The sequence below is a fragment of the Bolinopsis microptera genome, chromosome 2, assembly GCF_026151205.1.
Source record: "Bolinopsis microptera isolate Bmic1 chromosome 2, MBARI_Bmic_1.0, whole genome shotgun sequence".
NCBI lineage: Eukaryota > Metazoa > Ctenophora > Tentaculata > Lobata > Bolinopsidae > Bolinopsis > Bolinopsis microptera.
Window position 1 is genome coordinate 6,428,263 of NC_087073.1, and position 24,463 is coordinate 6,452,725.

Here is a 24,463-nt window from a genome sequence, read left to right on the forward strand (position 1 = left end):
TCGGGAAAAAATATTTAACCTCCCAACTAATGGTAAATTCTGGTGAATTTTCGACGTTAGTATTCGGAACGAACAATTAGTATTGTAATTCGTGGTAATTGGCATTGTATGGAATGTGAAGTAGACAATGAAACAAAAAATATAGAATTGGAATTATAGTTTCAATAATATGATCTATAGCTATCAGATTATAAACATAGCTACCAGATATATTACCTTTCGGCCTTCATAATTCATGTTTCATTATATTAGGTATTAATTATATAATTTGATATTGATAAATAACACATTACATCTATAACATTATCCTAAATTAAAACTTAATCATACGATACTATTGTGTTATGCGCACAATTTTGAATATAAAGAAAGAAGTAACATTATAAATATAAAAAGCACAAATATGAGGATATTCGACTTGCAGGGTGTGGGGGAAATGAACATCAGAGCTCGAAAGATCTCCGCGTTCAGTTGATACTATGAACTTGATTAGAATTTAATTGCAATCATACTGTATTTCGAATGTTTTACGTAAGATCCCATGACATTTGTGACAAAAACTTTAAGGTACAGCTGTAGCGAAATTTTTACGTTCAAAAGTCAGTTTTTCGTCCAAAAATATTCTGAATACTGCATAATTTTCATATTAAAACCATAATATTTTTAAAATATCTTAACTTAAAGAAGTAAGAAAATAAATCATAAATTTCCTAAGCCATCACCTTCTTCTCGGGCATGGATCCGTTAAAAGTAAGCACAAACTATTTATTTCAAGCTTTTAGATTTATGAAATTGCTGATGGCACAACAAAAGTTACTTCAGAATGGATACAAATTATAGATCATTAACTGCGGTTAACTAGCCACACATCTAATTGTATCTGAACTTGTATGAGGACGTGAACTGTAAGAGGACGTGAACAGAGCCTCACCAGCCAAACCAAACCAACAGAGGTATTTACAACAACTTAATGTAACACAATGCGGAGTTAATGACGACAAACTAAATCAGATAATTAGATTGAAACAGTTAGTTAAATAAGAGATCATGGTTGAGGTATGCAAGTTTCTAATACTGTTTCACATTAACGGAATGTCTATTTGATGGTACATAGTGGTAACGAAATGTATTTGAAATACATTTGCCATCAGTTCACTTTCCATCGTGTCTTGTGATATCAGAGCGCCGGGAATGAATTAAAATTAAAATAAACAGAAACAAAAATAAAGTAATAAACTGGTGGGATATCTGTCCAGTAGTGACAGGGGCAGAAGTGACAAAACTCGTAGAGATTCGGAGCTGGAGTTTACGTCGAAGATGCAGATTCTGCAGCCTGCTGTTTGGAATAGTACAGGAACACGAATATTCCAACGGGTAGTGTCAGTAGGATGAATTTCAGGATCTCTTTCCACATCGCTATGATTCTGCAGGGTTATGTGGAGTTAATTTATAATTCCTAATTTCTAGTTTACAATAGATTTGAGGAGTTAAACCAGCACGGATGATTTCGTAATTTTATTTCAGCCTTAAAACTGAACAACAAGACGTGTAAGTTTACTTGTTCTGCTGTTTTCTCCAGCTCCACATCGTACAGTTCCTGGTGAGGAAACATCTTTACCGTCTCCTCTACAATTCGTATCCTCTTTCTCACCCGTTTGGGGGTACCTCCTAGAGTGTCCTCTTCCTGACACACGAGACAATAATGAGTTATGAGTTATGAGTTACTGAGTTAATAAGTTACTGAGTTAATAAGTTAATGAGTTAATGAGTTACTGAGTTAATGAGTTAATGAGTTAATGAGTTAATGAGTTAATGAGTTAATGAGTTATTTTTGTTGACATAGCACCGTCATAAAGTGGTGAATATTCATTATTCAGTGTTACAATCTTGTTAAGAACTAGGTGATTCTCTCGTACGTGTTATTCTCTAGTCGCTTTCTCGTACGTGTGCAGTTTTACTTAAATTTTTCTTAATATGCAAACAAAGTTTCTGCGCAGTTCGCTTCAAAGCTTCAAGTGCTAGCTTTTTTTGATAGATCCTATTCTTTAAAAAACGATTTTTGTGGGCCTTGTGAGTTGTGCTTTACACCAAATCCGCATGGCTCATCAAACACTTAATAATTTATAATCAACTGATAAGCTATCCGATCACTATGACAACCTGACCGATGAGCGTGGCATATTTTCACTGGCATCGAGATAGCTCAAGTTAAGTGAACTTGAATTACCGTAAACCTCGTGAACGGTGAAGTGTAATGGTAACATGATCATTGATAACATGACACGACTAAATCAAGTTAAACAATGTAGGATCTTTTGTGTGATCGATGTAAACTAGATCTGAGAGGATGCAATTTAACTTATGCCTAAGAAGCATGGCAGATCAAAATGATTACAATTTTTAAATTATCCAGTCAGCAGAAAAGTATTTTCAGAATCTGAAAGAAGTATATTATTATTTACCTCAGAGAAGAGAACAGACTGCACTTCAGGAGTATTCGGGACATTCAGGGGTGCGAGAGGGGCGGAAACTGGAGATTTTACTGTGTTAGAAAGTAAAAGTACATAGGAGGAAGTGGAGTAATACATCGGCAGTGACGTAAAAACATTGTACAAACAAAGCATGTAGGCAAAGACTCAATATAAAGAATTAACATTAATAAAATTAATTATAGAACAAACATAAGCCCACTGCACTGGACAAACCTTCTCTCTCCGGAGTATCGTCTCTGCTCGCTGGTACAGGAGGGGTACCAGTCCTGGACAAAGGATCCGGGGTGCTCTCTCTAGAATCACCCTTCCTCAGCCAGTACTGGGTACTCCCTCTAGTTGTCTTCTGGTGCCACCTGGCCAGCCAGCTACTAGCCACCTTCTCCACTCCTCCGTTAGCCTTGTCTGCTCCGTTCTCTCTGTTCTCCTCGTCGTCAGATTGTGCAAGGGAGGAGAGCACTTTGAGGAGGGCGTCGTTTGGGTAGTTCTCCTCGAGGAAGAGTCTGAGTGCGTCAGAAGCTCCACTCAGGTTGGCAACAGGTTCCTGGGTAATGTCTCCGTCTTTCCAGTGCACTTCGTAAAGGTGTTCTAACCCATCTGGGGCTTCTTTTCTGGACGTGATTTTCAATACCTGCAGACGGAGAACGAAGTTAGAATTTTATCATGACCGGAAATTTTGATATAGGAGAATTGGTCGTTCTCTGATTTACTTTAAAATCAAACCTCTTTACCAGCTCAAACCAGAAAGTAAGAAATATCTCGCCTGGTTGGAACTTAAATACCAAATACTAAAATACAGTTATTTTTTGGTACTGCACGTTACAGTAGATGGTTCCTTACCTAATGTTCATTTAAAAGACTAGATTGTGATGTACGCCTTTCATCCAAATATTTTATTACTTTATTATAAAATTTTATCAACGTTTATGAAGTCCTCTGTTCACATGCAACAATCGTGCAAAATACCTGACCCAACTCCCAAGCTCAATTATTACGTCTTAGTGACTGAATGACTTAGAATTCCACAAAATAAATCTAATAGAAAAGTCTCGAATGACTACTGACCTCAAATTCCTGGGAATCCGGCTTATTATAGTCGACCACATCTTCTACAACCTCCATAGCATCTAGTACCTCTGTCATGTATCTGTTAAAGAACAACTTTTGTCAGCTTTAATTGTAACTTGGGCCTAAAACGTATGTTATTATTATCGAATTTTAATAATGCTAATTCATCGGGTATAGACTATAGTTAATTTTAATAGGAAAAGTATTGTATCGCTGTAACCTTGACTCTTGAGAAGGCGAAAGAGTTTGCCAGTGACTGGTATTATAACTTTATAATGTAAAAGCTTGAACATCGTTTCAAAATCAGCGGAAAACTTAAGATTGAAAACTTTTCAATGTCCTGTCTAAAACACTATCGGTTCTTTTGCGATAGTGTAAACGCGATAGCTAGCGCCATCCAGCGCTGGATGTCGCGTTTACACTATTGCAAAAGAACCACGCTATCTACCAATGCAAGAGTTTTACATAAACTCGGCTGACCAACTTATTCTTTTATCTCATTGGTATTTGGTGTGAATATGTTGATTGGCTAATTTAGCTTGAGTAAACACTTTACTGTTAAGAAAATTATAGTATTAGAAGAAAGTAAAACACATCGAAATCTTAAAAAGTATAAATGGTCCCATAATCGTTAAATCGATGCACAAATAAATACAATACAATTTTCGTTATAATAAGAATTAAGCTTCTACCAATCAATACATTAAAATTAAAACTATAAAACCCTATCATTAAAAAGACCTACAATCAAGAAGTCAATCATCTAATGGAGCTAATCATAACTCGCCAATAAACAAAATAAAACATTTACCCATTTCCTGTCACTACGGTTTAACTTGATCTTGGAGCGTGGACAGAATCCTCTCTAAATGATCTTCACTGTAGCTAGGTTTCAATCTTACTTGATAATTGTCATTCTTTTTAATTCTAAATATTACAAAAGTACAGATATCATCACCGAAAACAGCATAAAGCATATCTCCTATGCCAGTTCCATCCCCTACACATGAATTTGTTGTTTAACCCTCTTTATGAAAGTATGCCTCCGTTTCCATCCCTCAGCGAGAATTTTGATCACAGCAACCTTCTCATCATATTCCATTTTGTGTAGAGAAGGATTGTCCTCAACATTTATAGTGTGTGTGGAATTTATGACAATAACTTTCTTATCATCGAGGATTGTTAATCTTCTATCGTAGTCGCAGTCTAAATTAAGAACGTTGGGACTAGCATTGAGACTGCGTGGAGGTAAAGGTATTGAGGAACATGAATCGATGGAATTACTCTGACTTGGTCTATCACATCCACTAGCAGATGCTTTATTAAGACCAGTGTTTGTCTCTATCTTAGGTTGCAGATTCTTTTTACAATGGAGCCTAGACATAATCACTTCAAAATGATCATCAGTGTAGAAGCTTGGATGAAGTCTTATTTGAATACTTTTCTCTTTGGGAATTACTTTGAACAGTAAAAAGGTACAGATCTTAATGCCAAAAACAGCATGAAGAATCTCTCCAAGGACACATTTTTCTGAACACAAGCATTTTTTAATCACTCTTTTTTCGAAAAGAAGTTTGTCGTTCCATCCTTTGGCGAGTAGTTTGATCACTTCAAGCTTGTCATCATACCCCATACTATGTAGATCAGGATTGTCTCTAACTTCAATACTGTGTTCATCATCAATGACAATAACTTTCTTATCATTGAGGAATGTTATAATCTTACTGTGATTCAGGATGTCAAGACTCGCACTGAGACTGGTTGAAGGTGAATTGTTAGGGGAACAAGAATCTATGTCATCACTCTGAATAATTATTGGTTTTTCAGATCCACTAGCAGACGCTTCACTAAAGTCGGCCTCTTTTGCTTTTATCTTTGGTTCCAGATTCTTCTTCGAAGAGGCAGATGGTGCTTCTAGACAGTTTGCAAATTCTTCTGGTCTACCAAAGTCACTAAATCGGATGTATCTTGCTGAAATGAAAACAGATTATTGATATGAAATTCCACATTATCTATACTAATAATCTCAATAAATTTGTGTGTGTCGTGTGTCTGCAATTTACGAATGGTTAAATCAAGAAAACGGTATGCGAAAAGAGATATGGGACTGGTTATTTTCGGTATAGACTATAGAGGTATAGTGTCGAAAAAATGATTTGAGTTTTTTAAAATCGGTCGGTGGTAAGTGGTTTAATTGATCATTTTTGTATCCAAATGTGACACTAAAGTGTCTCACGTTCTCTCCCTCTCTCTCTCGCTCTCTCTCCCCTCATAACAGAGTTGCTATATAATTAGGTAATTTGGCAGTGGAAACTTGACCTCAAGATTGCCTGTCAAGTATTACTATTAGATACATTCAGAGGGGCACTCAGAATTAAATTGCGGTCTGTTTAGACTGAGCGAGTTCATACTTTCGCACCGTTTTAACTACGAAAATGTAATGCGTGTTTTCGAATAAAATAATAGGGATAATAGGCGGGTTTGTACTTTTGCATTCCAACTGCGATAGTGAAGTCCCGGCCGTAATTGCGATGCTCTAGAAAATGAACTGGTGCTTTGAAAATCAGGGCAAATCATTGCTTAGGCCCAAATCATTCATAGCATGATCTACAAATTTAGTAAACCGATGGCAAACAGAAGTAAATAGTATACTCACGCATTTTACATTCATAAGTGTGCTTCTCATTCTGGTTTAAATCATTGGTAAAGCTAGGACCATTTCTAGGTGAGTTGATAGTGTCTGAAGGATGATTAGGACTAGTATCCACACTTTCATCTCCATCCTCAGGTATTTTAACAGTTTCGTTATCACAGCAAGCTTGAGGAAGTTTTTCAGACTGATTTTGTGATGTGATTAAGTCACTTTCAGGTGATTTGATATTGTTTAAAGGAAGATTAGGACAAGAATTCACATTTTTATCTGCATTCTCGGATATTTCTTTAGTAACTTCAGAGGGCTGTAAAGATTCAATATGGTCTGATTTTGCTGATTCCAAATTATTTTTAATCGAAATAAACGAATTAGGTGGAACTTGCTCCAGAGGTTTTTGAGAAACTGTGTTCATCAGTTTCGGTGAGAGTCGGACTGTGAAAGCTTCATCTTTAGTTATTTTCAAGATTTTCTCCTCTGATTCCACAGCCTGATCAGCCACTATTTCGAGATCATCAACACTACGATAACTTGAAGAAGTCTTTTGGGGCAATGTGGTGCCACATTGAGGTGACTCAGCTTTACTGGATTTAAATGAAAGAAATGAATTAGGTGATTGTTTCTCTGAAACTTCATCCACATTTCTTAGTTCCTGTGATATCTTTTTCAGTTCATTCACAAATTCTTCAGTTTGAGGAGCGGTGGATGGAACTTGGTCATGTGTACTTACTGATGATGATGATGAATTAAAAACAGTCCTCCCTCTTTTAAACACTTGGACAGGACTTTCTGATGTGGTCTGATTGGTGATTGATGATCCAGCAAGGTCAGTTCTGGGATCAGCTCGAGGTATTACAGGAGTGGAAGCATTATTTTGAGAAACAACAAAAACACCTGACTCGCTTACTGACGAATGGTTGTTGGGTTTTCGTAGTTGTGGATTTCCGTATGGAGCTGTATTGTCTGAAAAATCGGAAGTTAAGATTACAAAAGAAGTAAGAACACAAGAGAAAATGTTGTAATTGATTTTTAATTTTGAACCTGTAAAGCAAACAAGACACGATAAACTGTTTAACATTGGAAAATTTAATTTGAAAAATGTTTAGTTTCAAAAGATGAAAGGCACCTACATGATGCATAATTCAGAGTAGATCGGGCATTCGATAAGAGTTCGGAGCTGATTGAAAAGGAGTGTATGATTCTTTCTAACTCATCAGAGGGAGGGAGGTTGAACAAATCGAGGTTACCCAAGCTATTAAGAAACAACTTCTCCAGCTCCGCGGCCACAAAATCATGTTTATCAAATCGCAGTTGCCTGTAAAATTATCAGATTAAAGAGTTGTAAATTGCATTCGTCATCATCCTACCGATAATTTTAAACAATATGGAATAGATTATCATTTATTAAAATTGGTGGAGTAATTCTAAAAAACTGCATTCCCCAACTGACCTTATTATAAGGAAGTAAGTTATTCTCTTCGATGTAACGAAACGGACCATGGTGTATCATGAATATCTTAGGATCATTGCCCTATATGACAGGAGAGGTCACTTAAAGAAGAACAAATGAAATCTCATGCTCAAAAATGTAAGGTGGTTCCAGTCGCACTACTAAGAAAAGGCCTACATGAAATTTTCAACAAAATCTTCTCTTGTACAAATGTTTTTCTAGAAACTTGATGGAGCTGTGGCCGCCCTCTTTCTGAAACTCTAATTAAATAAACCAGAAACTTATTCCTCCAATAAAGTGGACCAAGTGACAAAACTGTTTGAGCTGTAAGTGGAACCATCCCGTAGAGTACCTAATGATGCTGCGAGATTTGAGAAAGATTCTTTAACTCAGACCTATTACTTTTCTATGTCTTGAGTAAAGTTACCCACTAACCAGCTAAATAAAACTTCACAAAATTTTCGTAGGAGATTGTATCCCCACAGCACTCAGATTGTAGAGGGTAGCAAATCATAAGCCTTACAAACTGCAGCAGTCTAGAAATTACACCTTCCTCTATACAAGCTATCTACTCGCTTTCAACGAGGAGTGGAACTACTAGAGACTGTCAACGCACTCGGATCCACTAACACTCTAGAGATCCGATGAATTGCAGCACACATCGGATTGTGGGGGAAAGAAAAAGCAGATGAGTTGGCCAAGCTTGGCACAACCAGCGAATCCACTTTGAACTTGAAGTGTCCAATTCCACAATCTTCCATTAAACATCTGATCGACAACAAATTTCACAAGACTGAATTAGGAAACATGGATAACTGATGGTCCCAGACACACCAAAATGACACTCGGTCGCAAACAGGACAACATCATCAAAAATAGAAATTACACCTTTTTACTGAAGGGTGAAATAGAACCAAAAAGTGCAAGTTTTATCTTCTTAAAGAATGGAATGGCCTTTCTAGCAAAATTGAATAACTGGCTAGCAAAATCGTTTTAGATATAAATTGCTTGAACATATAATTATCAAAAATCAGACTTTTAACTTTCAGATAAACTAGATGAAAATGCCAATGAAACGTCGTTATCATATTAAATTTGAATTCAAAATATAATACTGTTACAGGAAACATTTATTCAACCAACAACAAACATGTATTAAAAGTATTCATATAAGTTTCATAAAATAACTTCCTCATAAAAACCCATATTTCATAAAATGCTAAGTTCTTATGTACATGTTCATTGTTCATGAGTCGCTTTAGATGCAATGGTTTGAACTGAATCCTTGGATTTTTAATTCTTTTTGGCTATTAAGCGATGTATAAATTTCTAGTCATTATTATTATTATTATGTGACTTATGACCATGACCCAAGGTAAGTGCAGGTTGTGCAATAATTGTTGATTACTCTAGAACACTGATTCGAAATTCCAAATCAAAATGCAAAACGGTGACAGCAGCTCCAAAAGCTACTCTTTTTTAAAACGAAGATGGAGTTTTGCCCTGATATGAAATTTAAACACAGATTTTAAAGCACCATAGTTAATGACCCAAATCGTTATCTAAGAAATTCTTTAGTTGCAAGGCAAGTTATTAAAAAAACGTTACTTTGTAATTTTTTGGTGATGAATGAACTTAAGGAGCAACGGATAAGCACTCCCCGAAATTTTTCAGTAACATTTTGAAATAATGAACCTGCCTATTATTGTACAATATATTTAATAATCTATGCCCGTTGCTAGAACAATACAATAACTTATATACTATATTATGAAATACAAATTTATTAAGCATAGTACGGTTAATGGTTATGAACGTCATCATAATTATAACGTTAATAATGTGCAGATTCGCATACATATTTAATCACAATGTTAAAAATACAATGGTTTTTGAAAACCCATTTTTCATAACAGACATGAGTCTCTTTCTCATCATCACTCCATAAATGACTCATCTGGTGGGATAGAGCACTTAAAATTTATGAGTGCTCCCCGCATTGTTGTCATTGTGTAGCTAGAACCGTCCTTTAGATGAAAATCTTTGTTCACTTTCATATGCACTGTCTCCTGCACAGTAAACATTAAATATCACTGACGATTGACGATACTTATATTTAGCGGTTAGTTGAATGCTACCGCATTTATAATCACCATGACAATCACTACCGCAAGTAATTTCAATAAAATGAAAACGCAAGGTTCAACAGGTTTTTACCATGCTTTCTGCTCATTTGTTCCTTAAATAGGGGATCATAAACAAAGTATCTTAAATTTGTTCTACCAGATTTGACTTACAGATCTTCCATGAGCATCCTCTCCTTCGTATGTAAGATTAGCTGAACCCCATGTTAACTTTAACACCATGGAGTCACCGTCAACAACCATTGGTCCACGCTCCGCTTCTGAAATTGGGGCGTCAAATTAACAAAATAACAACTACAGCTGTCAAGATTACAATCTATCGGGAGATCTAGAAGTAGAAGATAAATTTCCCATGTTATATCAATCTTAATAAGTTGAAAGAACTAGCACCTTTCTCAAGATCGAATATTCCATGGATAGTAACCGTGTCTAGATCTGGGTTCTCTACGTAAACCACAGAACCGGGATATTCTGCATCATCTGTCTTGCTGTAGTCACCTGAAGTAAAGTGTAAACTAGTATAATTCAAGGGGTTAGTGCCATTTATTATATTAACAATTATCGAGGACTCAAATATGCCTAGGTCATTATAGGCTCGAAAATATCAACTCATGTAGGTACTCATGTATGCAGAATGTTTCAGTACAGTGGGAGTACGTTTTTTGCAGCACTACAAGAGTGACAGCCTATCAAATTCTTAAATGGACTTAATACCTAATTTACGAAGACATCTATTGAGTACATCCTGTTTCGCTTGTTTGGGGGAGGACACTGGGCTGAACATTTTGAGCAGGGAAGTGTTTGCAGCAGTGGGGTGGTTCTTTGATGCGTTTTTAGTGGTGAGAGGTGTGTCAACAGGCTGTCTTGCAGTCCGGGGATGTCCTGAATGTTGCTATTTTAGGGTCCAGAATGTTAGCATTTTTATGATTTTAGACAAAAAGTACCAGTCAATAATAAAGGAATGAGTAACTGGTCGAAACTCGAAGTTCTCTATAATTTACCGATTTCTCGGAAAGGTAGAGGAAGCTCCTCTTCAAAAGAGACCGGAGAGTTTGCCTTCTTTTTGCCTTTTTGATCGCCCTTCAAAGTTTTGCCTGACAAAATGTTAAATGAAAATTTAAAACTTGGGGCAACTACTCAGCTGTGTTGTCAAATTATTGTTCACAGTTTCCACTAGCTGATTAGCTCTAAATTTCAGTGTTTTTAGCGAATTGTAATGACAAATTATCGAACTCCATACCAGAGTGATGACTATTTGAGCTCAGCAGCGAAATACACTTTTTGATCCAGGTACACTGTACTATACAGACCACTGTACTATATATGCCAACCTCGTTACATGCTGTCCAGAATCCAGATAAGCTGTATCACTATCACTGTGCAAAAAATTACCAGCTAAAAAGAAACTATTGGCTGAAAGTATAAATGTTCCTACCGAAACGCTTGAAGTCCTCCTCATAATCAACTGTGTCTGGAGACTTAACCTTCTTTTTGCTTTTGTGATCGCTTTTCAAAGGTTTACCAGATTTAGCTTTCTTTGATTGGTTCCGGATCTTTATGACGTTTTCTTTATATGAGGAATCTTCTGATTCAGAAGGTTGACTTGATCTTCTTAGTTTCTTATTAGATTTTGAGTCACTCAACGTCTGGCGCTTTTTCTTTGCTTCCTTTTCTGACTTTTTTTGATTTCGGTTTTTGATTTGTCTATCATCATCCGAGCTAGATACATGACTTATCTGTCTTTTCTTATGTTCCTTCGCTTTTGATTCCTTTTTGATCTTTACTGACTTGTCTGACTTTTCAAGGATAGGTTTTTTGCTTCGTCTATCATCCTCTGAACTAAACTGTTCAGATTCGCTTCTTTGCTTTTTAGGCCGACCACGACCTCCCTTCTTCACGGTCAGATTCTTTGATTTTAATTGTGATGACCGTGATACCTCAACTTCGCTGTCCGAATCTTCTGAAGAGGTATATATAGAACCCTTTTCTCTTCTTTTTTTCACATTGGCTCGACCTTTTGAGTTATTCGGGTTTAATATAACGTTCTTCTGATGCATCCGTTTTTCTAACGACTTTCTATCTCCTGAAAGTATAGACATATTTTTACTTAAATATGACTGCAGACAGAGTTTTTTTTCTCAGTGGACAGATAGAAATTTTAGATTCGCTTAAAAACTTACGAGATACAAGAGATTCAGAAGATAATATTTAATGGAAGCAATCAAATACAAATTCAATATCACAATTACCTTTGTTAGCTTTCTTCTTGGGATATATTTTCGAAATGTTTTTCAAGCTGATTCCTGTCTCATTATTTGAACTATTTGCTGTCTCATTCTTTGAGCTATTTGCTGTCTCATTCTTTGAGCTATTTGTCAATCCTAGGAATAATATATCAATGAATTAACACTAACAATTACAAACAGGTATATTATATATATACCATACTTAAATTCAGCAGGAATCAAAGAATAATGATTTAGAAAATTCGTCTATCGTTTTTCAGCATTTTTCGAGTATGGAAAATTTGTGAGAACAACTTACGAAACGAGTCGTCGTCAGTAGAAAAAGCGTCAGTAACGTCTTCATCAGGCTTAAAAGACTCGTCACTCTCACTCTCACTCTCAGACTGATCCCCTACCCTGGTGGGTTCAGCATCACTCTGAAGAATAATGATCATGTCAGAGGTCATCAGTTGAAATGGGTATAATTTGTTTGGGTTTCAGGAGCTGGGGCTATTATAAACTGTAGTATAAGTTGCTATTTTTTTTTAAAACACGCAAACGTCAAGAACGTTCTCAAGAATTGATATACCGCAGTTTTTATAAAGGTTTTTACAGAAATGAGTGCCCTTTAATTCAGCGAAAATTTTGTAATCATGGTCGTCTTGAGGGACAATTTTGGGTCTGGGGCGTGTGGTCAGATGGTCGTCAAATTTGTTGTCAAATTAACTCCCAATTACTTACTTCTTCCCTCGTTTCGTTGTTATCTTCATCTCCGCTTGAATCAGAGTCGCTGTATATCTTGGTCATTCTCTTGTTGGCACGAAATTTCTTGTAGTACTGAATACCTACGGACTTCGCCTGTTTTTTAGTTGGAAAGTTTCTTTTAAACCACCTGTAGCTCTGCTCCTGCGTCATAAAGGTGACAGGGTCCTGAAATATAAAGAGAAGTCAAAGGAAGTAATCTTCCTTTAAAAAGTTGCTGAATAAAAACCTGACAATAGACTTGACGATAGTGGGAAGGTTACTTTAATTACATGATTCCAGACCAGCGATGGCTGTTAAGGCTGTGGGAATCTTCACATTTTAAATCATTTGTCCTTATTGCTAAGATTTATATCAGTTTAAGTTGAGATTTATATGTTATCATAGTAAGTAATCTTATCTAACATAACCTAAATCATCAGCGATACACTGATCATGAAAGTAACTGGCAGCAAAGATAGAGTATACAATCTATATGGACACGTTCATTTGAGTTTGAGGATATTGGTAAACAAAAATAATAGCGTTTTTGACGATAGTGGCTTAATTTTGACATCTATTAACCTAGCACGTTCAGAAGTTCTGAACATTAGCCACGTAACCCATACTCCCATATGCACCGCTCAGAAAGAAAATCTATTGTTGTTAGGCACTATAATGTTTCAAATGTCACATTTTGTGTGACTTAGTTAACTGCAGTTGTCTAATTATCATTCCTTGGTCTGAAATATAGTAAATTAGGTCTATCTAACAATTATGATACAACATTGGTTAATGGGCACGGATCGAACGGTTACAAGGCAATATTTGGGTAACTTTGTCACACTCATGATACCATACCTCTATTCTACTGTGAGGTGTCCTAAAAACCCTTTCAACTCATTATTTTATGGTTGCTCTACCAAGCATAGCCCTAAAATATGTTGTTTTGAATAGTTAGCTAATACAGGCACTTGGTTATTGGGAAATGAGGTTAATTCTGTCACAATATATGAAATTTAAAATTTTGGGCGAATAATTTATATCTGATTTTGGTTTGAAAGGCGGGAAAATTTTATATGATGACAATGTAGTTGATGCAAGTTAAGATCAGTTGATGTTTACATTGTCACAAAAAATTATACGAAATCGTAAATAGATTAAAAACAATGATTATAGAATGAAATAGTCTCTTATAATAACTCTTATAATAACTGACGTGACAAAGTAAACATGTCTTGCCCCTATTTTGAAGATCTATATTCTATACCTCTATTAGACTATTGTCCAGAACATCAGAGCTTAAGTTTAACAATTTTAGGTTAAATTTGTCAAAGTCACTAAAAATGTGACAAAATTAACTTTTCATGCCCCAACAATTTCAAGATAGTGTGTAAAAATTAGCATAGGCTGCTTTATTACCTATATAAATCAATCCAAACTACAAAAAATGGTGAACGGACCGAATCACTACATGACTGAATCCCTAACGGACTGAATCACTACCAATCACTATTGGTAGGGATTAAGGTATACTTTCGGACTGAATCTCTACCGGACTAAATCACTACCGCTAATATCTAGACCTAACCACTTTGATGTGATCCCTACTGAACTTTGCAATAAAGGCATAATTATTCGTATTTCATTAGTTAATTATTTTATTTTTTGTTAATTATTATTACATTTTTCGTGATAATTGACTAAGCAGAAATTTGGTCAAAGAATAATAGATAATATACTGATACAGTAATTTAAATCACACAATAATAAGTAAACATTAAAGCATTAACCCAAAATCTTAGATCCAACAGCTTTCAGAAACTCGGTAACATCCCCAAAGTTATCATATTCATCAACCATACGTTGCATCTAGCCAGGTCAAACTTCTCCCACTTTGCTGCTCTCTTGAAGGGTTTTCTGGTGAGGATGTTGGTGATCTTCACGTCTGTCAAAGCCTGCTCCCTCTTGATGCACTCTAAGAACTTCCAGATAGAAGGGTTGTGACAGTTGACCAAGGAGGCGAAGCCGCTGTTCCAACCCTCTGCGATGTTGCTGGAGCGAGGTAGTAACATCTGGGCCGCTTCGTGGTGATTCCAGGAGTCGTGCCTGAAGAGAGGAGGGGTGGAGGTGGTTCCGATCCATGTCGACTCAAAGCCCAGTGGCAAATAGTCAGGCGTCCAGGAATTTAACACCTAGTCAAAATTTGTTGATAACCGGTAAAAAAAGATTCTTGTGGAAAAAATATTCACATTAATTTAAAATTAAATCAAAATTGGTCGCTCTCAGGGCTAACGCGATGTTACATCATTTTATCGACTCGAAGTTCGAATCGAGCGCATTCCTAGATTCCATGACTATTTCTTACCTATAAGATTGCTTGACTATTTTTTGCGCATTCAGACACCAAAAAACGCGCAGAAAACGCGAGCTATCCATTCCTCCTTCCTCAACATCCCGGAATATGAAAAAATAGTCATGTAAAATAGTCATTTGAAATAGTCATGCAAAATTTCAGCTCTGATACGCTAAAATATCAAGTTAATCTTAAACAATCGACAATCTAATATGAATCCTCCCAATCCTCCCAGCCATATTAACTGGTGAACGGTGTAAATATAGAGCGGTATTTTAAAATGTAGCATTCAAAATTTTATGGATTCAAGTTGGCTCCTTTAGTCTAGATTCATTTAGAAAATTCTCGAAGTTCGAGTAATACAGTATTCTCAGGGTTTGGCGCTTAAGGAAGCTTCACATCCGAGACCGATTTCCACGAATCAATTTAATATTGTAGCTACAAGTCAACAACAGTGCAAGTGGGAAGGAAGTGAATCTAGCCATTGCTACTATATCAGGGGAACTCGTGTGTTCTAGGCTTAAGCAAGCTTCACATCCTAGATCATCTAGAGTACAGTGCAGACAACCCCCTCCATTATACATCCCTATCCCGCTTTAAGTCCGAGTTTATCATTGTTTATTGTCCAATATTGTATCTAACCTGGCAGAAGCAAGCTTCAGATCCAAAGTCAGGCCATAAATATCGACACAAGGTCGATGCCACTTTCAGAGTAGCGAATCGTTCATCATGCTGATGAGAGTCAAATCTTTGCACTCGATCTACCGAGTTAGTATGAAGAATAGTATGGAGATGCCTGTGGGCTAGGCTCTATATTTCTTTTAAAAAATATTTCCTTGCGTTTCAAATAAATTAAAGAATTCTCAGAAATTTTTTATTTAATTTCAAAATTTGCAATTGCATATTCATCCGGTAATTATTCTAATGGATACGCTAAGCATTTCAAACTAATCTTGACCTGGGAGAAGAGCTGACCAGTGACAAGTCGGCCGCAAAGCGGCCGAAAAATATATAGCCTTTTTTTCTTCCCAAAATGGATTCCTAGTCATATTTAAAATTTATTCCACTGGGACTCAAAGTACCTTGCGAAGGCAGTCATCTCAGCAGGAAGAGAAGGTTTGAGAAGCCGCCACGCCTGGTCCACATCACTGACTGGAACGAAGGGGAGAGTTCGAACTAGTTCTCGTTAGGGCTCCTCGTTGCGTACGTAAGTCTGTGGATCACATGTCTGCCAGGCCCCATAGTAAGCACTCCATGAGAGCCCCGGCTCAGATCACGTCATGATATTAGACTAGTGAATTAAGATCAACTGGTAGGGATTGAGGTATATTTCAGGACTGAATCACTACCGGACTGAATCACTACCAGTAGTGATATTTGGGTGGTAGTGATTCCGTCCGGTAGGGATTCAGTCCTACAATCACAAAAAATATATGTTAATGTGATTACCTAACTCTTATAATAACTGATGTGACAAAGTAAACATGTCTTGCCCCTATTTTGAAGATCTATAACTCTATTAGAATTCAACAATCTTTCAGAAACGATTGGAAGAATATTGTCCAGAACATAAGAACTCAATTTTTAAAATTTAGATTAATTTGTCAAAGACATTGAAAATGTGACAAAATTAACTTTCCCTGCCCCAACAGTATCAAGACAGTGTGTTAAAATTGGCATAGGATTTATTACAGGTATATTAAAGTATTAATCGATCCAAACTACGAAAAATATCTTTTAATCTGATGACGATTACCTAACTCTTATAATAACTAATGTGACAAAGTAAACATGTCTTGACCCTATTTTGAAGATCTATACCTCTATTAGAATACTATGTAACTTTATCATCAACAAAATTTCGATAAACTAGTTATTTTGCCAGCAAGGAGCTAACAGAGTTATAATAATTTTTTGTGACGAAATTACCCTATTTTTGACCATGTAGCGGTAGTTTAATTGTGACACTGTTAACATATTACCACCTGATAATGATTTATGTGACTGGTGCATGGTACTAGCAGTGTTGTTTGATCCATAGTACGTATAATATAAGGGGTTTAAGCTGGTATATCATTATTTGTTCAATTTCACACATGTTCAGATATTATCAAGATTGTGTGACAAAGTAAGCTTGGTTGTGCCTTCTGTGTTTTAATTCCTTGCGACTATATGATATAATAACAATTCCCAGCACTTCCAGGCCATCAAATAAACTTACACTTCTCAGCATTGCTTATCAGGGTGCCCTAAACATTCATCACATATTTTCTTTAATGTGTGACAGAGTAAACCTGAATGCACCATCTAACGAAAAAAGTCGTCAAATATGTAGGTAATGGTCATATGTACCCATCCAATCAACTGGACACTCAAAAATTTGGTCAAAAACGGCAGCAAGGGGTCCATATTTTCTCCGTCACATGTTTATAGTGTGACAATGTAACCATTTCCGTGCCGGCCGTATTTAAGCGATATCTTATCACCTGATTAAGATATCCTTATGTGACAAAGTTAGCCTAGAGGATGAGACGATTATCCTAACCATCAAGGGTTTAAGTAATTTCATAGTGTGACAAAGTCAACTACACTGTGCCTTTTAATAGGATCACTTATATTTACCAATATCCTCAAACTCAAATGAACGTGTCCATATATAGTATAGTTAATAGTTATGACAGGAAATAGGAATGTATCTAGGAATGTTGCTCACCACTATTTGAACGTAGGCTCCAGTGTCATCATACTCGTACCTTACATTTTTATACACTGGTTTATGCTGTCTTGCAGTTCTTCGCAAATTCTGATAATTAGTGAAATGTTTACAAAGAAAATGCAAAATATAATACAATATATTTTTGTGATCTCGATAGTCGATGTCATGAAAAAAACAGGGAAAACTGACCTAGAATTGAATATTAAACCACAAATTAGTTACTGTCCAATGTCCAGTGTGCTTACCGTGTGATTGTTGTTTATTGTGATATTATTGTGCATTCGTTCTCGTGGAGCTTTTTTCTCTTTTACCTTTCCGCTATCTTTTTTCTGCTGTTTTTCTGGTTGATTGTCGCCAGTAACATGTGGTTCATCTATAGCGGGAGGTTCCAGATTGTCATCAGACTCACTTCCATCATTTAATTTATCATCTTGAACGGGGACTGCCTCACCTTCTGTAGAAGAAGGCACATTCTGATCAGTTTCCTGCTCATTCTCATCACAAATAGGCATACTTTCATCAAAGATTGCTTCGCTGTCACCAACAAATTGGTCATTTTTGACAGAAACTTGACTATTTTCGACCGGACTTTCGTGATTTATAGCAGGACTTTCGTCATTTTCTGAAGTACTATCTTCAAACTCGACAAGTTTTTTCCCATTCTCAGCAAGAATTTGGTCATTCTCGGAAGGAATCTGATGAGCTGGTTCAAACGATTGTTCCTTCTGAGTAAGGACCTCAGAAGAATCTGAAATTGGCTCCCCGTCAGTTAGTAGCTCCTCATCATCTTGGTTTGGATTGGGGTCGTTTTCTTTATCCTCTAACGATGTAGTCTATGACAATAATTGAGGTGTTAGGTACCTTAAGAGCGACATATCACATATTAAGTCTTATTAAATTTCTTTGAACTTAATTTAAGGCAAAACCTAGTACCGGTCACAAGTTCATAGTCAGCTGAAATGTTGGTAAAGCATGAACACTTAAAATTTGACATGCAACAAAACCCTATTTATTCAAAAAAGCATGCTCAAATGGAGAATTTGAATAGTGATAAAATTTTACCTGTGTTCTCCCATAATCTATAGCTTCTTTTTTCATAAATTCGGTCTCATTCCTCTGAAATTGATAAATTGACACAACTACTACAACTGGTGTAAACAAATTCTGTACCGTCTACATACAGGAATAAAAAACTTACTCATTATATAGGATTTAAGCATGGTAGAGTGATTGCAAGATCTAAACGGATACACTCTCAAATACATCATCATTTTGACGTCCCCAACGTTAATGTGGTTCATAAACATTTCAAAGGCTTTATTACACAATACACAATTTAAATTTATATGGCCAAAACATACCGATTCTTTGTCAAGCTGCTCTTGGAAAGCTTTCTGTAAGCTAGCAGGTACTTCAAAGGATAATTTGTTGACCCTGTGAGCTTCAAGGATAGTCATCTGAAAATAACAAGTATTTTAAAATAAACGATTAAGTAAGTGAACATTATAATTAATCAAAAATGTTAGACATGAGCTTGTATTAATCTTTCTCTGACTACAGAAAACTTGCTATATTATAACCTTTCTTTTGAAGCATTCTACTTTGTCAGGGATCCCAGTTGAAGTGACAGATTCAAGGGAAAGAATTCCATTATCAAAATCTATCTCTTCTATCTCACCATAGAACACGTCTGAAATTTTAAAATTATCTTCAATTATAAAACCGATTGGGTTAGTCTAAGCAACTATATAGGGTTAGTTAAATTGGCTTAGTCTAAGCAATAAGACATTGAACAAATTTGCCTTCAAGTATCATACTCGTGCTAAAGAGCTGACATCTGATGTTATGCGTTTATTTCATTGAGCTTACAGAAATTGAAAATTATCTGTTAAGTCCAGCATATGCTTGAAGAATTCCAAATATAAATACCATGAAGTGATTTCTCATTGTTTAATTAACTTACTTTGTTCCAAGCCGTAACGCTGTCGTTCAAGGTCAGTTGGTATATATTCAATATATTCACGAACGTGGTATTTTCTCATACCATTGCTCATGCTGAATTGTGTAAATATTAGAAAACTAACTAAAAACATGAAGTCCTAGGCCTCAGTCCCATCCACCATAAAGCCATAAATTGCAAGAATGCTTTAGCAATAAGTTGGGTGCTAAAACCTGCAAGTACATGACAATTCTTGAAGTTTAATGTATGAAAGCAACTCGAGTAGAGAACATCACCTAAACCGATGCAGGGTGTTGGGGAATTGATCGAAATATAGTAAAGCAAATAAGTGATTAAAAAATAGATATACATTTGCTCTCAACGAGATTCATTTAATCTACTAAACGATCTTTTTGAAAAACTGCGAAATCAAATGACAGGTAAAATTGTGACATAACCCGTCATTCACTTACTAAAAAGAAAAAAACCCAATTTATTATGAAAAAACAAAGTGGTCTTACAACTTTACATTATCAAAAATCAAAACAATCAAACTTACAGTCATAAAAAATAGTACTTGCATACTCAAATAAACTATCAATTTTGTCCAGTGACAAATGCAATTATTAAGTCCAAATTGCAAAACCAGGATTTTCTAAACCCAATCTGCAATGGTCGATGTACTTTCATTTCATCTCTCTATTCTATCATAGCAAGAATTGTTTCAAAATGTTCGGCTTTATAAGATGGGATCAGTCTTATACTAATCTTGTTCCCGTTAGTTTGAAACTCAACAAAACTGCTAGCATCACATCCAAATACAGCGTACAGAATCTCTTGCAAGGCACACTTTTTTGGAGTACCAGGGACTTCTTTTCTCACTCTTTTCTCAAATACAACATGAACTATCCAACCCTCAGCTAGGATATTGAGAACCTTGATCTTGTCATCATCGTTTAGATTTAACAATTCTGGATTATCATTTAGCCTGTGTGCTGGTGTACTTTTTACTGAACAAGAATCTGCAGAGTTACTTTGAATTGGCGGCTTAGTACTCTGAATTGGCTTATTACTCTGAATTGGCTTAGTACTCTGAATTGGCTTAGTACTCTGAATTGGAGGCTTAGTACTCTGAATTGGCTGGGTGTATCCACTTGCAGATGGTCTCTTAGGACCAGAGTTTTTTGTCACCCTTTTCTCAGATGAGATTGATGTTCTCTCAGCCGCAGGAGCATTAGCAAAGTCCTCTGGTTTACCGTAGTCACTAAATTTGTAGCGTGCTGCTGAAACAAAAATAGATTGGTTATAATGTATAATAAAATCACTTTGACATCATGTTCAGAAATATCAACATCATAGTCATACCAAAATTAATTAAATGTTCTATAATATTGAAATACCACTATGTTTGGTTGAAACAGCAAATTCAACTGACTCAGCTGGACATGCTAAATAATTTCTTAAAATTAAATCACATGTTAGTTAATAAGTATGGATATTCACGTTTTTTGAGTTCATCAGTCACAGCCTGCTCATTTAGATACAAACTACTAGTCAAGCTAGGACCACTCAAAGGGGGATCAATTCTCTCAGAAGCTTGAGATTCAGGCTGGATGGTATCCAAATCCTCATCATCGGTAATCTTCACGATTTTGTACTTAGTGTAGTTACCAGGAAGGTCAGGCTCGGGTAAATCTTGCGATGGTTTTGTCTCATCTGATTCCACAGGATCAGGCATTATTTCGAGACCAGGCAATATTTCGAGATCAGGTAATATTACGAGATCATCAACGCAAGTTGAAGAAGTTTTTGGGGGCAATATGGTGTCACATTGAGGGGACTCAACTGTACTGGATTTGAGTGAAAGAAAGGAATTAGGTAATTGTTTAATTTGATCCACATTGTTCAGTTCAAGTGATATCTTTTTCAGTTCACTTACAAGTTCTTCTGTTTGAGACGTCTCAGATTTATTTTCATCTTGTGTACATACTGAAGATGATGAACTATTTTGTACAGCTCTTCCCCTTCTCAGTGTTTGGACAGAGCTTTCTTCTATAGTCTGAATGACGCTTGATTGACAAGCTTGTACTGTGTCTCCTTCAACACTGGAATCAGCAGGAAGCGAAATTGGGGATAAGACATTGACTTGAGAAACAATAAATGGATCATCATCTATTGATAGACTGGACTTGGGTCGTCGTAAAAAACTTTCTTTTTCAGCTACATCTTCTGAGAATGATAAAATGTTTACAAGTCAGAATAAAAAGCTATTTCATTAGTCATCGATCAAAGATATTTGAATATTAAATTGCTTTCATCAGAAGTATGATGATGTGAAATATAGATAAATAAACATTATACAATGAAAAATTTTTTTTTAAAAGATTCAATGCAAACTTACTTGACAAAAGGTCCAAAGTGGATTGAGCATTCGACAGTTGTTCTGTACTTATACAGTTTGATCTGATTATGCGTTCTAACTCGTCTGATGGCAGAAGATTAGAAAGATCAAGGTTTCCTAGGCTGTTGAAAAACATCCTCTCCAACTCCGAGGCCACAAAATCATATTTATCGAATCGTAGTTGCCTGTAAAACGACAGTAGGTTTAATTTCTTAAATATTTTACATTCAAGCTTTTATAATAAAACACTCAGAACACGTCAATGGGAGAAATGAATTATACCAACTTGGCCAGCAGAAAGGTGGGATGTTTGAAATAATTTTCAAAATATCCAAGCTTCTGTAATTGACATGCAAGCTTTTACTTGTCTATCAGTAAAGAAATATATAAAGATAACAAAAAAAGTATAAATATGAACAACTGACCTTACAATGAGGAAATATGTGATCCTTTTTGAAGTCAAATAGCACACCATCAGTCAAATAAGTATAGCCAGCTCTAAAAAGTAATCTTCATTGCATAACTCCTATGATGATGATTTCATAATTTTGATTTGATACCGAAAAACATGATTATCCTTAAAAACACTCCTATGTATTTAAATCTAGAACTCTAGTCATAAGAGCAACTGCCTTAACGTGCAGAAGTGAAAACAAATGAATAAAAAAATACTAGGAGTGCTTAATACTCATAATAAATAGATTCGTTCAATGTCATAAAATTCTTAACCATACATGTGGTAAGAATATTTAATATGTCTGTAAACTACTGCATAGAATTCTCGGTATAAAATTTTGAGTGTCATTTCTAGCATAAGGGTACAGAGCCGTATATCAAGACACTCCACTTATCGTTTTAGCTCATCGTCCAATCTTAGCCAGTAGAAGGTGTTCAATTGAAGCTATGCACCAATTATTGTCAAAAACAAGGAAGGAGCAAAAACAACAAAGAAAAGCACCCAGCACAACACAGCATCGAACCTCACTGAGAGTGGCAAACACTACTGTATTTTAGTAGTTGTCAGTAGTTGTTAGAAGTTCTCATAAATTTCCTGGATGGGGTTCATACGAAGCGAATAAACAACTTACTTAAACATAAATTCTAATTTAATAAAAATATCCAGCCATAATAGTGATTTGTAATATGATACTGCGAAGCATTGTGTCTGTCCACTCAAATAGTATTTGGTGATGTACAGTGGTGTCTGACGATTGCTTAATTGGAATTATCTGGTATCATCAAACAATTATGTTTTAAAACTCTTTAATATCTAAGCTGGCTACGAAAATTCAAAATATTGAGGTATTTGGGCCCGCTCAGCTTTGTGACATTATTTTAATTCCTTGCACTTTAATAAAAGCCAATTGGATAAACTTAAATTGCTTACTACTGTGGCGAAATCAACAATTTTAATCAATGAATTTTTTTGACCATTGTTAATGATTTGGCCCGGCGCGCGCTACTTCGTAGCTCGAGAAGAAAGTGGCGCGCGCTACTTCGAAGAAATTTAGACGAGTAACATCCGTCAAAATTTTTAAAAAGGCTGCACAATGAACTAGCTTTTTATTTATACAATATAATATTTCATTCGAGGACTTCGCCGCTCCGAAGCGCCGCACAAACTAGCATTCTTGCTTCGCATCGTTGAATAGATCGTTGCTTTGTTAATTGATGGCAGAGCAACTTGATTCACGATGTTAATCCTTTCCAGTTCGGAATCTGCGAGAAGCTCGGAATCTGCGAGAAGAATTATTTGATGCGCGGCGCAGCCCAGTAGTGCATCGTGCTACAACTTGAAAGATTGACATCGTTAATCAAATCATTTCTTGACACACGCTGTAACCCCTTTCGAGCGCGCGCGAAGCGGCCGGTCGGCGTGCACACTTCGCGTGCACAAGAGGTATACAACTTGTAGCAAGCTGAGTGAATTACGACCTCCATCGCCCTGAAAAAAGTGCGAATGCTCATTGGATATTAGAGCGCACGTGACTCGCATTCACGTGATCGTTCATAACCAATTACAGCCGCGCAAAAGATCACGTGCACGCCAACTTCCAATAAAAAATAAGTGACGTATGCGCTACAAGAGCAGCGCGCTGAGTTAGATTGTAAAATTGAAAATCTGATTATTTGATTGTAAAATCGCATAAACGCGCCTATTTGCGCGTTTTAGAGGGTTCAATTACGCCAGGCTATGTTTATTGTTTATGAACATAATAGCCTGGGGTCCCCAGGTAAGCCTTGCGCGTTCGCTGACATAACTATATTTTCGCCTCACAATTTG

General features: G+C 36.1%; 3 protein-coding genes across 3 annotated transcripts; all 3 read right to left on the reverse strand.

Annotated features, from left to right (window-relative positions):
• Positions 1-142: 142 nt before the first annotated feature.
• Positions 143-3,646, reverse strand: LOC134826561 (uncharacterized). Its single transcript, XM_063838973.1, has 5 exons — positions 3,555-3,646; positions 2,706-3,120; positions 2,463-2,530; positions 1,559-1,684; positions 143-1,424 (listed from the first exon to the last, which is right to left on the reverse strand). The coding sequence occupies exons 1-5, from the start codon at positions 3,630-3,632 to the stop codon at positions 1,203-1,205; spliced, it is 909 nt and encodes a 302-aa protein (XP_063695043.1). The 5' UTR covers positions 3,633-3,646; the 3' UTR covers positions 143-1,202.
• Positions 3,647-4,158: 512 nt separating this feature from the next.
• On the reverse strand, positions 4,159-7,764 carry LOC134811933 (uncharacterized). Its single transcript, XM_063819100.1, has 4 exons — positions 7,658-7,764; positions 7,338-7,522; positions 6,214-7,170; positions 4,159-5,528 (listed from the first exon to the last, which is right to left on the reverse strand). The coding sequence occupies exons 1-4, from the start codon at positions 7,705-7,707 to the stop codon at positions 4,558-4,560; spliced, it is 2,163 nt and encodes a 720-aa protein (XP_063675170.1). The 5' UTR covers positions 7,708-7,764; the 3' UTR covers positions 4,159-4,557.
• Positions 7,765-8,738: 974 nt separating this feature from the next.
• LOC134811934 (dentin sialophosphoprotein-like) lies at positions 8,739-22,707 on the reverse strand. The gene is made up of 18 exons (XM_063819101.1): positions 22,605-22,707; positions 22,180-22,364; positions 21,282-22,007; positions 19,803-21,061; positions 19,420-19,529; positions 19,201-19,296; positions 18,902-18,955; positions 18,085-18,672; positions 17,837-17,926; positions 12,768-12,956; positions 12,346-12,463; positions 12,051-12,182; positions 11,237-11,884; positions 10,803-10,895; positions 10,516-10,683; positions 10,192-10,299; positions 9,955-10,061; positions 8,739-9,726 (listed from the first exon to the last, which is right to left on the reverse strand). The coding sequence occupies exons 4-18, from the start codon at positions 19,930-19,932 to the stop codon at positions 9,595-9,597; spliced, it is 2,763 nt and encodes a 920-aa protein (XP_063675171.1). The 5' UTR covers positions 19,933-21,061; positions 21,282-22,007; positions 22,180-22,364; positions 22,605-22,707; the 3' UTR covers positions 8,739-9,594.
• Between the last annotated feature and the right edge of the window lie 1,756 nt (positions 22,708-24,463).

Coding starts and splice junctions, on each gene's coding strand:
- LOC134811934 (XM_063819101.1), bottom strand. CDS start 19,932: ATGTTTTTAGTTAGTTTTCTAATATTTACACAATTCAGCATGAGCAAT. Junction 10,300..10,515: donor TAGATGTCTTCGTAAATTAG/GTATTAAGTCCA, acceptor ACTTTACTTCAG/GTGACTACAGCAAGACAGAT. Junction 10,062..10,191: donor AATATTCGATCTTGAGAAAG/GTGCTAGTTCTT, acceptor CCCCAATTTCAG/AAGCGGAGCGTGGACCAATG.
- LOC134826561 (XM_063838973.1), bottom strand. CDS start 3,632: ATGACAGAGGTACTAGATGCTATGGAGGTTGTAGAAGATGTGGTCGAC. Junction 3,121..3,554: donor CGGATTCCCAGGAATTTGAG/GTCAGTAGTCAT, acceptor CTCCGTCTGCAG/GTATTGAAAATCACGTCCAG. Junction 2,531..2,705: donor CGATACTCCGGAGAGAGAAG/GTTTGTCCAGTG, acceptor TAAAATCTCCAG/TTTCCGCCCCTCTCGCACCC.
- LOC134811933 (XM_063819100.1), bottom strand. CDS start 7,707: ATGGTCCGTTTCGTTACATCGAAGAGAATAACTTACTTCCTTATAATA. Junction 7,171..7,337: donor TACTCTGAATTATGCATCAT/GTAGGTGCCTTT, acceptor CCGATTTTTCAG/ACAATACAGCTCCATACGGA. Junction 5,529..6,213: donor CACTTATGAATGTAAAATGC/GTGAGTATACTA, acceptor TTTTCATTTCAG/CAAGATACATCCGATTTAGT.